Raw genomic sequence first — 15,058 nt, forward strand, 5'->3', positions numbered from 1 at the left:
GCATGGAGTGTGTACCACTGCTTGTATCCGACAGAGGCCACTTTAAACATTCCATCACCAAACCAATGACAAGACGGGAAGAAATATCAAATCAGAGTCTGCTGCGAAGATCATCATCCCATCATCTTCATAACGAAGGAAGGCCTCTCCGCTTAACGTTGTCTGAAATGGCTGAAGATCAGACACACCTGCCTTTTGCCGCACTCGCCTCAGCGTTCTCTTGATGGCGTCTACTGTTGGTATTAGATGAGCCCAGCCGACTTCAACTCTAGCGTAAAATGTGTTGACATGTGCGATGGGCTCTGCTGTTACGGTAGCACGTTCCTTCATTGCTGCTAGTATCTCCACCTCTGCCTTCCCAGGGACAGCAGGATGTCTGTGGATGGGGTTTTGCCACTTCACTATTTCCCCATTAACGGTGTGAACCCTGGCACCATAGGTTTTGTCTTCGCATCTCCACATAACTTTGGCCTGATGGTCCCTTTTCTTCGTAAAGAGATGCCGGCCAACTCTGAGTTTCACAGTCGCCCGGTATGACGATATAATGTGACAGGCCTCGGGGACATTGACAAGAGAAGGTGGGGGAGGCTAATCTTCATTCATTCCGTCGTACGATGAAACATCGAGCTTGGGGTAGGATGGTATGGAAACCTATGTTGGCCAGCTGATTCATGGTGACAAGGAAATTCCTGGGAAATTTCTATATCAGACTTGGAACATGTATCATATGAAGAATGATCTGCCTCGAACAAACAATGTGTTGGGAGGATGGCACAATGGGTTTGCCAGGATGCTGCCGGACTATCCTCGGCTGCAGCTGCTTGCTGCAAAATATCAAAAGGAGCAGCACAAATTAGCTCTGAATCACGAGCACCATGCAGCTGGCAGGAAGCATCCCTCGGGTCAGAAGAAGTACTAGCTCTTAAATAAGAGGATCAAATCCCTTATTACAAAATTTGAAACTTACACCTTTGTAAAAGTAATGGTGATCACCACTGACTAGTAAAGGTATGCTCATCACAAAATGTTTCATTAATACTTAGAGAAAAAAAGATACATGATTAAGTCTGATACCAGTGTTATTACGTATTCTATATACTTAATTATTTTTGCTGCAATTTCAACACTTCTTCCTAAATGAACAGCAATGTACTGACATAAATGACAACGTGCCTTCCCCGCGACATTTTATCCGCTTGCGAAACGGTGTCACAACGCGATATGGCAACATTACGTCCGTGACATAGTATCTTAGAAGCCGTTGATTGGCCGACGGCTGCAATCTAATCCCGCGTCGTGTTGAATCAGCTCCGCCGGCCTCCGCACGCAGCTGTTGCCTGCTTGTCTCCCGGCTGCCGAGAGAGGTGGGGCAACTATGCCCAGAGAGGCTACGCCGGTGCCGAGTGACATGGGGCAACTATGCCAAGCGAGGCTGCGCCGGTGCCGAGGTGATTGTGGCGTCCGCCACAATGCCTCCTCTTATCGAGGAAGAAGGGACTACAGGTCGAGGATCCTGCGAGGAGGCAAATGGCGTCGGGATCTCGTGTAGGTGGCGTCATCATGGTCCGAGGCATCGACGTATGCTGGACCCAGTCAGTCTGTCCTTCGATCTGTAGCTGAAAAGATCTTTGTAAGGACAGGACAGCGGCTGGCGGTGGGCATCATCACAGAGAAAAACGAACTTAGCCGCATCCAGTCCCGGTGTAGGGCAGGCAATGAGAGTGATGGGTGGGTCTGTTGAGAGTGAATTGCCGTTGCTGGGAATCTTCCTGGCACGACGAAGGGCTGGCTGTATACCATCTCGGCTGCAGAATAAGCAAGATCCTCCTTACGTGTTATCCTGAGCTCAAGAAGAACCCAGGGGAGCTGCAAAATCAATGTGGATGAAGTGCAACAGGCGATGAGGGCCATATTTAGGGATCGACATCTCTCAATAAGTCCATTAGCCTGTGGATGGTATGCTGTTGTGAAATGGAAAGCAATGCCAAGGAGCCTTCCACAGCTCTGAAGTGGAACTCACTCCTCTATCAAATGTTATGCGATCCAGTAGCTGAGGAGTGCCTGGGTGCAGGGTGTGATGGTTGCATCCTCCATGGATGTGGCCGCGGGCCAACGAGTAGAGCAGTCGATGATGGTAAAGATATACCTCTTGCCCTCTGATGGTGGAAGAGTTCTGATGATGTTCACATGGATGTGGCCGAAACGTCTCGTGGGCTGAGGCAGGTCGTGGATAGGTGGCTTGATGTGGCAATGGATTTTGCTGCGCTGTCACTTCTTGCAGCTCCTTACCCAGTGTCGGAAATCTCTCTTCATAGAGTGCCACACAAACTTCTCTGAAACAAGTTTAGTGGTTCTGCAGATAGGTGAGACAATCCATGGATGAGGTAATGTAAATAAGTATTACAACATCTTATACGATACAAAACAGAAGAAACATGCTTAGCACATGATTCAGCTGTCACAGATGTAAGCCATGATCTCGGGATATTGTTCGTTAATGATCGGGTCGGCAACGGAAAGAGACTTTGTCTACTTGTTTTTGAAGATATTGCTGAAAAAGTAGTGTTGTTGGAAATGTAGGGGATCACGAAATCACGATCACAAGTATTTAAGACATTTGTAGAGGTGGGGGTGCTAGAAGGATGAAGACATGTGAAAGAGTATTGTTGAGGGAGATAATATTATGGAGCATCAACAATATGGTCAAACTGGATGGGTTCACCTTGCTTCTAGGCCAGTGTGCTGCAACCATCCCTCAAGTGCGCCGCGAAAATCTAATGGATACCTAGGTATGGCTTGCATTTGTGCCTTACATCATATATATGATAATAGAAATCAACAACAACAATAATATTGGTAATAATAATAATGATAATAATATTACGTATTATTATTATTCCTATTATTACCATTATTATTATCATTACGGTATTACTTTACTGTCGTAATAATTAACGAGAGCAAACATACTCATAGTAATATTATGGCTAGCCCTAGTCCTAATTTGTACCTTTGTGTCAGTGAAATATGTAGCAAGCTTACACATATAGTACACTCACGGTATAGTTAGTTTACTGCCAAAGTCCAGGATATATCATTAGTGCGCCATCAAATCCAGGCTATATCACTAGTGCGCCACTTACCAATAAAGGTTGAGAACCTCTGATCTAGGCCCTAGCTGCTGCCTGACTTCCTGACATCGCACCAACTACGCCTGAGCCTTAGTACTTTCTCCCCGTTGAGCAATTCCGGCAAACTCATCCCCTTTGTCACAGCCGGAAGAACTGACACCCCAAAATACAGAGGCAGGAACCTGCCCAGGACAGGAGCCGCTGGATAAAAGGACGTCTCGTCACACAGACTAGGGAGACCAGAAGGACAGCAGAACAAGAGCAGACGCAGACAAGGCAGGTCACCCTCTGCCCTCTGCAACCAGGATACAAGTCTCTTGTGGGGTCACAACTTTACCTTCCCCAATAAATCAGCAAGTAAAGACCCCTTTCATTCAACTGCTCCACAGCCCCCCCCCCCCTAACCTTAACACGTGGAGAATAATGCTGTAAAGTAGGAATAGTCTTGACTTGGATGGATAATGTACTAGTAGGCATTGAGGAGTAGGTAGTAGTTGCAGTGTTCAGAGTCGTGGTCAAAGTAGAGCCTATGGGGAATCTAGAGAGTTTGAAATGGTGGGGCTATTTGATGAAAGGGCAAGCCTCATTGCCCCTATCAAGGGTATAACGTCTTCATTATTGGCCATGGTAAGCCTATTCTATGTTGGGGAGGGAAACAGTCCACCCCTCAGGTTAAACAACTAAAACGGGAATACCGTGCTCATAGTTCCCTCAGGCTGTTCAGGACTGGCACAAATTTAGCCTTTCATCCTTGCTCTCACACCTTTGGAAGTAGATAGTAGAAGAGGTTAGAGAAGGATCGGAAACGAAAAAGCAGGAGGGGAAAACGGTTAATGTTTCAAAGCAAAATAAATGTGCCAGACATCTAACGTCATATAGCACTATAGGTAGGTATATTAAAGGAGGGTGAAGGGTGATAGTTGCTATGCATCAACTATCTAGAATAGTCTTGAAAGGTTATAGATGGGTAAAAAAGTGTGTATTCAGGAGGGAGTGGAAATGATAGAGGGGGTGGAGGGAGAGAATGTACGTATAGTTGGAGTTGAGTAGGAGGAAGTGGTGTAGGGGGAGTAGGAGGAAGAATGAAGTAGCAATGTACTGATATCACATCCTGGTCTTCTCCACAATCTGACCAATCTTTGGTATCGACTGGGCAGTTTGCTGGGGAGATAGAGACAGCTCCGGTACAAGTATTAAGAGTTGGATAAGGTTCTGCAGGGATGGGGTTGCCAGAGAGATCAGTTGGATTTGATAATGCTATAGCATCAGCTTCAGATCTGACTGTTACGAGACGGGAGCGATCGCGTCGGGTACGGAAAGGGACTCTGCTTACATGTTTTTTGGAGATATTGTTGAAAGAGAAAAGTGTTGCCTGAGTAAGGAGCTGTAGGGGGATCACGAAAAATCAGTCCCATTTAGCTGGGCTAAATAGAGTAGTTAAGATATTTGTAGGGTTGGTGGTGGTAGAAGGCCGGGGGCGTGTGGAAGCGGGAGTGTTGTTGAGGGGGGTAGTATTACGGAAAGATAAAGAATAAGGCTGTAAGGTAGTAATAAGGGAGGTTGGGGTGTTTGATGAAGAAGGTTGTAGGGGTACAGTTGATAAATTTGAGGAAGTTGGGAGGGTAGGGATGTCTTCTGGAGATTGAGTCTGCTTGGGTGGGTAATGCAATAGTAGGCATTGGGGAGTGGGTAGTAGTTTCAGTGTTTGGAGTTGTGGTCAAAGGAGATCCTGGGGTCGGGGAGTCGGTGAGGCTATTTGATGAAGGGGCAAGCCTCATTGACCCTAATAGGGGTATTATATCTTCTTTACTGGCTATGGGAAGCCTTGATTATGTAAATGGTTAATGGTTAAAAGCGAATAAATGTGCTAGACATCTAAGGTCATATAGCACTATAGGAAGGTATAGAAAAAGGGGGATGTCAGGTGATAGTTGCTATCCATCAACTATCTGGAGTAATGTTGAAAGGTTGAAGTTGGGTAAGGGTCGATGAGGGAAAGGGTTATGGTGGTTTGGGTAAGGGAGTTCGATCAAGTGAAGGATATTTATGCGTCTGAGGAAGGAGAATAGGTTGTCCAGGTAGAAGCTGTGGGATTCTGTAACTATGCCTGATATGATGGGAGGTCGGTGAAGGGAGGATAGGTGTGGAAAGGCAGAGGTACGTGCTGTATTAAAGTGTGGACAGAACAAGAGAACGTGTGGAACTGAAAGAGGGATATTACATAGAGGACATAGGGGCGGGTCAGAGCGTGACATTAGATAAGTGTGTGTTAGGCGAGTGTGGTCAATACGTAACCGTGCGAGGGCCGTCTCCCAACGTCTGTTCCTGTGAAATGGAGCTGACCAAGAGGAGATTGATGGTTTTACAGTATGTAATTTATTATTGTGGAGGTTTGACCTGAAATATTGCCATCGGGTATACAAGAAGGTTTTAAAGTGGGGGTAATAATCCGTAGCTGGAATACGTGAGAAGCGCCGTTGAGGTGATGTGGACATTGCGGCATAGCGTGCAAGAGTATCTGTCTGTTCATTGCCAGGGATTTCAACATGGCTGGGTACCCAGTAAAATCTGACAGATATATGATGTGTGGATAGATATAACAACCAGTTCAGGGTCTTACAGACAAGGGGATTGGTCGAGTGCATAGACTTTATGAGGGTTAAAGAGTTACGGGAGTCAGTAAAAATAGTGAAAGAGGAAGAGGGGAGCGAGTATATGCGTCTTAAAACAGAAAGGAGTGCATTCAGTTCTGTAGTAAGGACACTAGATTCAGGAGGGAGGGTGTATTTGAAAGTGCGATTTGGGGAGGTCACTGCGAATCCAGCTCCTGAGGTGGATTTGGAGCCATTAGTGTAAACATCAATGCTCGAATGGAGATGAATGGAGACATGGTTAAGGATATGGGTGAGAAGGATAGAGGGGAGAATATCTGATTTTGGTGGGTCAGGGTAAACTGAGGAGCAAATACAGGGGTTAGGTATAAGCCACGGAGGAATGGAATGGATGGAAAGTGGGAGAGGTCGAATGTGAGGAAAGGGGGAATGGGAGAGGAGAGTATCCATGCGTGTGGGGAAAGGAGTAGGTAAACGTGGAGAAGAGGTAAAGGCAGGAAGCAAGGATTGTGGAAGTTAGTTTGGTAAGGGAAAGTTGGTGAAATCGAGCATAGCATCTGAGAGAAAGAAGGGCTCGACGTCGAGAGAAGGATGGCATGCCAGATTCAGTATACAGGCTCTCAACTGGAGAGGAGCGGAAGGCGCCTAGGGCGAAGCGACCGCTATGGTGGATTGTATCAAGGTGAGCAAGAAGGGAGGTTGAGGCAGAGGAGTAGATATGGCATCCATAATCTAGACTGGAGAGGATCAAGGTAACATGAAGATGGAGGAGAGTTTTGCGATCTGAGCCCCAGGAGCTGTGGGAAAGAGTTTATATGACTCGGAGGCGGCGTTGAGCTTTTTCTTTAATGTCTCGCCAGGACAATTTGGAGTCAAATATAACGCCTAGGAATTTGCCAGAAGAACGGTATTGGAGTGGAGTGTTATGTAAGAAGAGTGGAGGTTTAGAGAGAAAAGGATGGGGAAAGATTTGGAGGTAGAGAAGCGAAAGCCATGGTTAGTGGCCCAAGAAGTTACTGATGTTATTGCAGACTGAAGGAATTGACAAAGATCTGATATGGATGTGCCAAATGCGTAGATGGTTAAGTCATCCACATATAGTCATACCCGGGCTCTTGGTGGTAGGACTGAGACAATGTCATTTATAGCAAGAAGGATTAAAGTGGTACTAAATACACTTCCTTCGAACTGAGGAAAGGATGATGACGTGGATGAGGCGATTTTTACCTGGAAAGTACATTTAGAAAGGAAAGATTTTATTAAGACACCCATGTTTCCACGTAAACCTAGGGAGGACAATTGTTGGAAGATATGGTACTGCCATGTGGCATCATATGCTTTTTCTAGATCAAAGAATATGGCCAATACGGATTTATGGCGTGCAAATGCAGATGTAATATATGTCTCGAAATGGGCAAGTGGGTCTGCTGTACTTCGGGCACAGCGGAAACCAAACTGGAAAGGAGAAAGGAGATTACAAGATTCAAGATACCACATTAAGCGGAAACCATTCGTTCTAGTAGCTTGCACAAGCAGCTAGTTAGAGCAATGGGGCAGTAATCTTGGGGTAAGGTACCTGATTTATTGGGTTTTAAGAAAGGAAGGATAAGAACACATCGCCAATGAGAAGGAAAATTTCCTGACGTCCATATGTGATTGAAAATAGTTAAAAGGAAGGATAGAGAAGAAGATGGGAGGTGTCGGAGCATACGATAGTGAATACCATCAGGGCCTTCATGAGTGTTGCGGCACGACTGTAATGCAGCGTTGAGTTCAGAAGAAGAAAAAGGAGCATTATAGGACATCAGAGGATAGGGTGAAGGTAATAGGGATGCGTTCTTTGATGGCTTTAATGGAAGAAAAGTGTGGAGAAAGGTGAGAGCCACTACTGACCTGGCTGAAATAGTTGCCCAGTTCATTAGCTATTTCGACAGGTTCAGATATGAGAGTATCTCGAATATGGAGAACGGGTGCAGGATGGGGGGGGATGTTTGCCTGATAATTTATGGTTCCGTCGCCAAACAGCTGAAATAGATGTAGATGTAATTGATGAAACATAATTTTGCCAGCTATTTGTTTTGCTGTTTCTAATTGTACGGCGAAGATGGACAGATGCCCTTTTAAAGGAAATAAGGGCTGACAGCTGGTGAGGGGTGCCTCGTTTGTAGCGATAGCCGTTCCAGGCTGCTCGTTTTAAGCGAAGCGCTTTGGAGCAATCAGAATTCCACCATGGAACACATTTAGAGGTATAAGGTCTTGGAGTTCGAGGAATGGCTGTATAGGCAGCTCTTAGGATCGTGGTTGTAATACATTGTAGCATATCTGAAATGGACGGTAAGGGGGATGGAGGGATAGGTATAGTAGAGAGTGAAGTGAAGGTATGCCAGTCAGCTCTATCAAAGCACCAGCGAGGAGGATTAGGAAGTGGTACATATGAAGTAGGAGAAAGGAGTACTGGGAAGTGGTCACTGTAGGGGAAGTGGTCTAGAACTGACCAATGGAAATCTAAATGTAAATTAGGAGAGCATAGAGAGAGGTCAAGGCATAAAAAGGATTGTGTGTAGGGCGATCTGAATTAAGAATAATTAGGTTATTTGTGAAGAGGAAGCGTTCTAGAGATCGGTCTCGAGAGTTGGTGGTAGAGTCACCCCACAGAGTGTGGCGGCAGTTGAAATCACCAACTATGAGGAAAGGTGATTGGAGTTGGGAAATTAGAGTTTCAAAGGCAGCAAAGTTAATGGGATGGGATGGGGAGAAGTAGACTGAAATTGTGATCCAGCGGCGAAAAAAGATGCGAATAGCTGTGCACGGGACAGTAGTTTGTATGGGAGGTATGACATAAGGTGTTTTATGATGGATAAGTATAGACGAGACATAAAGGGAGTGTGGGGAAGAGATAAAATGGTAATTGGGAATTGGAATAGGAGGGTGTGTGAGGAAAGTCTCTTGGAGGCAGATAATAGATAGATTATAAGAAGCAAGGATATGACGTAGGTCTGGTCTATGAGAACGGAAACCGCGAATATTCCAGTGTAGGAGAGCTATAGCTTATGAATGATACCGCATATGGTACGTATTGGGGAATCTGGGGGAGAAGGAGCTAGGGGGTGTGAAGGAGGGGTATTAGGAGGTAAGGAATTTGGGGAAGGGCATTGTTGTGACATGAGTGATTCTCGTGTGTATCCGGGAGGGAGTGCAAAAGATAGAGGGGATGGAGGGAGGGAAAATGTGCCTATAGTTAGGGTTGAAGGGGGTGGGTTGTGTTGGGAGGGAGTAGATGTGGGGGGAGTATTAGTGGTAGGAGGGTGGATATCGGAACGATGGATAGTTTGAGTTGAAGGGGATGTGTTGTCTTGGAAGGGATTAGGAGGAAGGGGTGTAGGGGTGTTGTGAGTAAGAGGGGGATGGATATTAGGAGGATGGGTATTGGGAGGATGGATATCGGAGGTGGACGGGATTGAGGGGTTTAGGTTGTGTTGAGATGGAGTAGGAGGAAGGAGTGTAGGGGGAATATTAGTAGGAGGGGTATGAATATTGGCAACCACTTCAAGTGTGGAAGGAGCATGAGTTATGGGATCTTGTGTCTCAAGCATATAGCTTTGAATGCCATCCATTGTTTCTGCAGTGGAATTGGTTGGAGAGATTTGTGAGAAGGTAATTGTTTCTGCAGTGGAGTTGGTTGGAGAGTTTTGTGGGATTAAGGTTTCCTTATGAGGGGGGGGGAAGAGGAGACTGGTGTCTCAGGAATAAAGGTAAAGGTAGGTGGAGGTGATTGTGCTGTAGGGGAAGAAGGGTTAGAACGTTTAGTCTGTCTATTGCGGGTAGTGCGGGGAGGGAGATGGGTTGGTGTTGGGGCTATAGTTGAGATTGGAGCTGTGGTTGAGATTGGGGTGTCTGGGTTTAGAGTGACAGAGGAATTGGTCAGAGGGATGTAGAATGTAGAAGTGGAAATGGGGACATTTTGGGGTGGAGGGGGAGGGGCTGAGCGAACGATGTTACTAGAGTATGGAGTATGAGAGAAACCTTGTCGACGTGCTTCCTGTCTGGCTTCACTTAAAGTGAGACCATTTTTGTATCTGAGAGTTGCTACCTCAGATTCAAACTTGTAAGTGGGACAGCCTCTATAAAATACATTATGGGGGCCGCCGCAGTTAGCACATGTTCGTGTTTGTGCTGAGCAGTTTGATTGGTTATGACCAGGTTGGGCACATATGGGGCATCGGTCTGTGGAACGGCAATGTTTGGCAGGATGTCCAAAGCGCCAACAGTTTTGACATTGACAGGGAGGGGGTTGGTATGGTCGAACAGGGAGGGATTGTCCATCAATGTAGATACGTAAGGGAAGGTCATGTGTACGGAAGGTAATTTTGGCAAGGTTGGTCGGATTCTTTCGTTGACCTTCAGGAGGAATGGTGTAGCAATGTGCTAATTTCACATCTTGGTCTTTGAGGCATCCTAATAAGTCTTCTCCACAGTCTGACCAATCTTTGGTATCGACTGGGCAGTTTGCTGGGGAGAGAGAGACAGTTCCGGTACAGGTATTAAGGGTTGGATGAGGTTTTGCAGGAATGGGGTTGCCAGAATGATCAGTTAACTTTGATAGTGCTATAGATTCAGTTTCTGATCTGACTGTTACAAGACGGGGGCGATCGCGTCTGGTATAAAAAGGGACTCTGCCTACTTGTTTTTGGAGGCATTGTTGAAAAAGAAGTGTTGCCTGAGTAAGGAGCTGTAGAAGGGATCATGAAAAATCGGTCCCATTTAGCTGGGCTAAACAGAGTATTTAAGATATCTGTAGGGTTGGTGGTGGTGAATGGTCGGAGACGTGTGGAAGAGGGAACATTACGGAATAATGGAGAATAAGGCTGCAAGGTAGTAATAAGGGAGGATTGGTTGTTTGTTGAAGGTTGCGGGGGTAGAGTTGATGAATTTGAGGAAGTTGGGTAGGTAGGAATGTCATCTGGAGATTGATTCTCTGCTTGGGTGGGTAATGCACTAGTAGGCATTGAGGAGTGGGTAGTAGTTTGTGTTCGGAGCCGTGGTCAAAGGAGAGCCTGGGTTGGGGCTATTTGATAAAGGGGCTAGCCTCATTGCCTCTAATAAAGGGATTATATTTTTATTACTGGTCCTGGGGAACCTGGATTATATAAAAGGCATTAACTGGTCCACCTCCATCGCTAGTGAAAGGTGAAAGGGCTAAATTAGTCGGGAGTACCGTGCCCATAGTTCCCGCAGGCCGTTCTGGACTGGCACAAGGTCAGCCTTTCATCCTCTCAGCACGGCTCTCACACCTTAGGAAGTAGATAGTAGAAGGGGATGGAGAAGGGATGGAAACAAAAGCTGGAGGGGGAAAAGACCATGCAAAATTAGTCGAGTCGAGGGCTGAGGCCCTAGACAGGGGAGATCCCTGCATTGGGTCTCAGCCTCCGTCTCTTAAGCCCCCCCATGACAAAAACGGGCAAAGGATTGGGGGGTAGACATTACCTAGCTTTTCACATAAATTAATAATTAAAAGTGATAATGCATCATTTTCTCGGTAATAAATTCCATTTGTATGAATTTATCGATATTGCACAAAACACTCTGTGCGTTCCATGTATTGGTGACCACTTATTTTCAGTTGTTTACGTGAATAAAAGACCAATATCTTTCTTCAGTATTTGTGCCGATATTGTATTCTATTATAACGGTTTATGTCTAGAAGACTAAAATTTGTGAAGCAAATTTTCCCCTTGTTTGACTGCATTCCCATTCCACACGCAATATAAAAAGGTAAAAAAAGGAACACAATGTCTTGATACTTTTTTACAATCTAGCATACAAGGCTGTGACAAAAATATAAAGACAATATGGTACTTACGTATTAGTACCTATAACACTGACTATTTGTTTCAAATACTTCTTTCATTTTATATAAATATACTGTTTATACTGATATACAATGTATTCATTTTACAATAATGTAGAAACAACTGTGTAATAAATCAGACGAAATAATATTTGAATTGGTTGAAACAAGAAAGGAAAACAAAAGAAATTGCATTCGTATTAGTTACGTAAAATCTGGTGGTTTGCTTATTATGTCAGTAGTGCGTGAGTACGGTCTTTCGGCCGGGTTGTTAAAATTGTGCGAGGCCCGACCCAATAAATTTTCACTATACGGACATGCATATACACAAATATGCATATCTACCTGATATATAGATATATAAATGTCTATCTATCCGATAGAGAGACAGATACATTCATTTTTGTTTATATACATGTTCGCATGCGTGAATATTCATTGGGTCGGTTCTCAATCTTTTGTAAGTGGCCGCTGTCCACATATACTCGATGCCGTCTGCACTTGAAAAAAACACGTAAGTACACTTCTAAATCATAATATATAGTACAAGTAATACGTTTATACAGACCCTATTTATACAATCGTTTGATTCTAAAATACTCAAAATAGCAAGAATTCACAATATTACAAATGATCCTACCTGTTCCTCATTTCATGAACTAACGCCTAATATCATGTAATAAATATGCTTGCCCGAATACTATGTTACGGAAAAAACGCACGCACGCACGCACGCACGCACGCACGCACACACACACACACACACACACACACAAAGAAAGAAAAATAAGAATAAAACATAAGCTAATATGCAAATTGCATTTTCTTGAGCTTACAGCCAAACACTTTTTCTCCAATATAAATCAAGATTAGGAAGACGGTCTTCCTGTAAAATATGGCAAGATTTATTCAAAGATTTACCAAGAATTCCAACTCGGTTTACATTTTTACACATTTACACATTCAGCAGAGTAAGACCTAGCATACATAAAAAAAAAACAACGTTGGAAATCAACTCACCCGCCAGTTTGATGAATGATGTACATCAAATAAACACATCCCATAACAATTTAAAAAATCCCTAAGAAATTTACACAAATAACCCTACTGGATGCTCATTAATAGAAATAAGTGAGCGAAGGCTTTTACGTCGAAGCACCAGCAAGGAGGTCCGAGAGAGGTCAGAAGACGAGGTCTGCCAGTGTCAGGACGCGGGTCAAGGGTGTCGGGAAGCGGGTCAAGGGCGTTAGTAGGGATTCCATCTCGCCGAGCGCCTGTGCGGAGTCACGGGGCTGAACACGTTGTCCTCTGCGCCGGGGCTGAAGGCGCGGCGTCTCGGCCCGTCGGCAGCGCCGGGCCAGTACGGCGTGCGAGGCAGCGATGAGCTCTGGTCACGTCGGGAGGGCGGCGTCGCGAGGAGGGCGCCGTTCGGGGTGTTCGGCTCTTCCGACTTGAGCAGGAACTCTTCCTCTCGCCTGGCGGGACTCCGGTAGGGTCGCGGCCCGCGGTATTGCCGAGGAGGGCCCCGGACGCCGGCGGCCTGCTCCTGCTGCTGCCTGCGCGACCAGTGGGGCATGGAGCGATGCGGGCCCACGCCCGAACCCCGCTCCTGGTAGAAATAGGGATCGTACTGCGGCGCCACACGGCCCTGGTACCGCTCGTCGTAGTAGCGGCGGGCGCCATGGGGCGAAGGCTGCCTCGAGTACGGGGAGCTACGGTAGCGGGTCTTCGGAGAAGCGCCCTTCCACGGCGCCCAGCCCTCGTCGCCGGCCTCTCGCTGAGGGCCGCTCCACCTTCGGATGGGGGGCGCGGAGGTCGGGGTCTCGGCGTCGCTCCTTTCCTCGCTGGTTGGCAGAAAGGGCTGGGTTATGTTTTGTGAATTGGCAATGCTATACCGATGCCATGTTTCATAAACTCAATTGCAACGCATAATGAACAGATCTAAAGCTTTCTAAATCTAGACCAAGGACACGTCAATACATGAACGTAAATTCATGTTCGTAAGTTGCAGCTACTGAGAATCTCATTTCTACTTCACTGTCACGCAAAAAACAACTACAGTGAACCCTCGGTATAACGCGGTTCACCTTTCGCGTTCTCGCTGCTTCACGGATTTGCATTGTGCATTGTGTTCTGCATTCTGATTGGCTAAACAGTCTCTCCGCTTTTTCCCTACCTGTGTGTCAATAACGTTACGGTTTAATATGTATATGTACGTAAAACAGTTTGCCAAACTCAAGTTTGCAAATTTTCTCTAAAACCCATGAAGCCTTCAGTTCGTTTTGATGATTAAAATTATTTTACAGTACAGTAGTTATTTGTAAAAAACGTTTATACAGTACTTTTATTTGTTAAACAAATGCTTGGGACTGTAAAAAGTTTTTGTTCTCTAGTTTCAATGTATTGTAGAGCATTTCATTGTATAATAATTGTAAACAAAAATAAAGGTTACTACTTCACGGATTTCGCCTATCACGGGTTCTTTTTGGAACGTAACCCCCGCGAAAAACGAGGGTTCACTGTAGTGAAAAATCCAGATTTAATCATTTTGATAGCAGTATTATGTAAGTTGCTCTGCAATTTCAAATCCAAAATTAGTACAGTCACACACACACACACACACACAGGTGGCCAGCTCCCCGAGTGCAAGAGAGGAGCTCTGGCACACCTAGACAGCTAACACAAGCGTCCAGCCTCAGTCCCTACCCTAGGTTCTCCGACTTCCCGTTTGCATAACAGAGACGCTTCCTTACTCTGATGACGCCGCCTTACGGACGGCGGAGGGCGTGGAAGGGGTTGAGGGCGTGCCCTGAAGCCAGGATGCCCGCCGAAGGTTGGCCAAGTAGTTCTGGCGTTCCTGCTCGTGGCCTCGCGCGCTGTTGAAGTCTGTGGATAGAGAACAAGGATTTGCTCACGAGGGGAAGGCCAAAGCGGAAAGTATCATGACCATTTTCGGATGTATACTTTTATGGATTTCCTAATGAATATAATGACTATAATCATTATCAGCCAAATATTTGAAGAATCGTTATTTAAATTGAGTCTAATATACTTTCCGTCAAACATCGAACACGAAACTGGTATGCAAATAAACACAAACAGGTGAGTACACATTCATTCACTAGAAGCAAACTTACCTGCTATAGCCTGGTCTGGAGGTATCCCAAGCTCCTGTATCATGTACCTGTGAAAGAGAATGCACAAATCTATAAATTAGATTCGAAACCTTGATCACATAAGTCCCGAGTAGACTGTTTTGTGCCCTACGTTACATTTGCTATCGACCAAGGACTGGCATCGCGTCGGACGTTGCACGCGGTTGCAATTGCTTTTCTTGTAATCAAAATGCTACTAACAATATCATAAGGCTGTTAATAGCATTACCATCACTTGCACCACAGCAGCGGCAACATTATTAGTGTTGCCATTATGACTGTTGCCACAAATCTGAATCTTTATTCTCTAGT

The 15,058-nt window shown here is 45.4% G+C and overlaps 1 protein-coding gene across 1 annotated transcript in view; it reads right to left on the reverse strand.

Moving 5' to 3' along the window:
* Positions 1–11,533: 11,533 nt before the first annotated feature.
* Positions 11,534–15,058, reverse strand: part of LOC113818653 (RNA/RNP complex-1-interacting phosphatase) — a gene marked incomplete in the record, with an annotated part of 21,026 nt that continues 17,501 nt past the window's right edge. Inside the window, 3 exon segments of the mRNA XM_070138400.1 lie at positions 11,534–13,435; positions 14,345–14,477; positions 14,729–14,775. Of these exon segments, the coding sequence (XP_069994501.1) occupies positions 12,838–13,435; positions 14,345–14,477; positions 14,729–14,775 (778 nt within the window).

The sequence above is a fragment of the Penaeus vannamei genome, chromosome 24, assembly GCF_042767895.1.
Source record: "Penaeus vannamei isolate JL-2024 chromosome 24, ASM4276789v1, whole genome shotgun sequence".
Taxonomy (NCBI): Eukaryota; Metazoa; Arthropoda; class Malacostraca; order Decapoda; family Penaeidae; genus Penaeus; species Penaeus vannamei.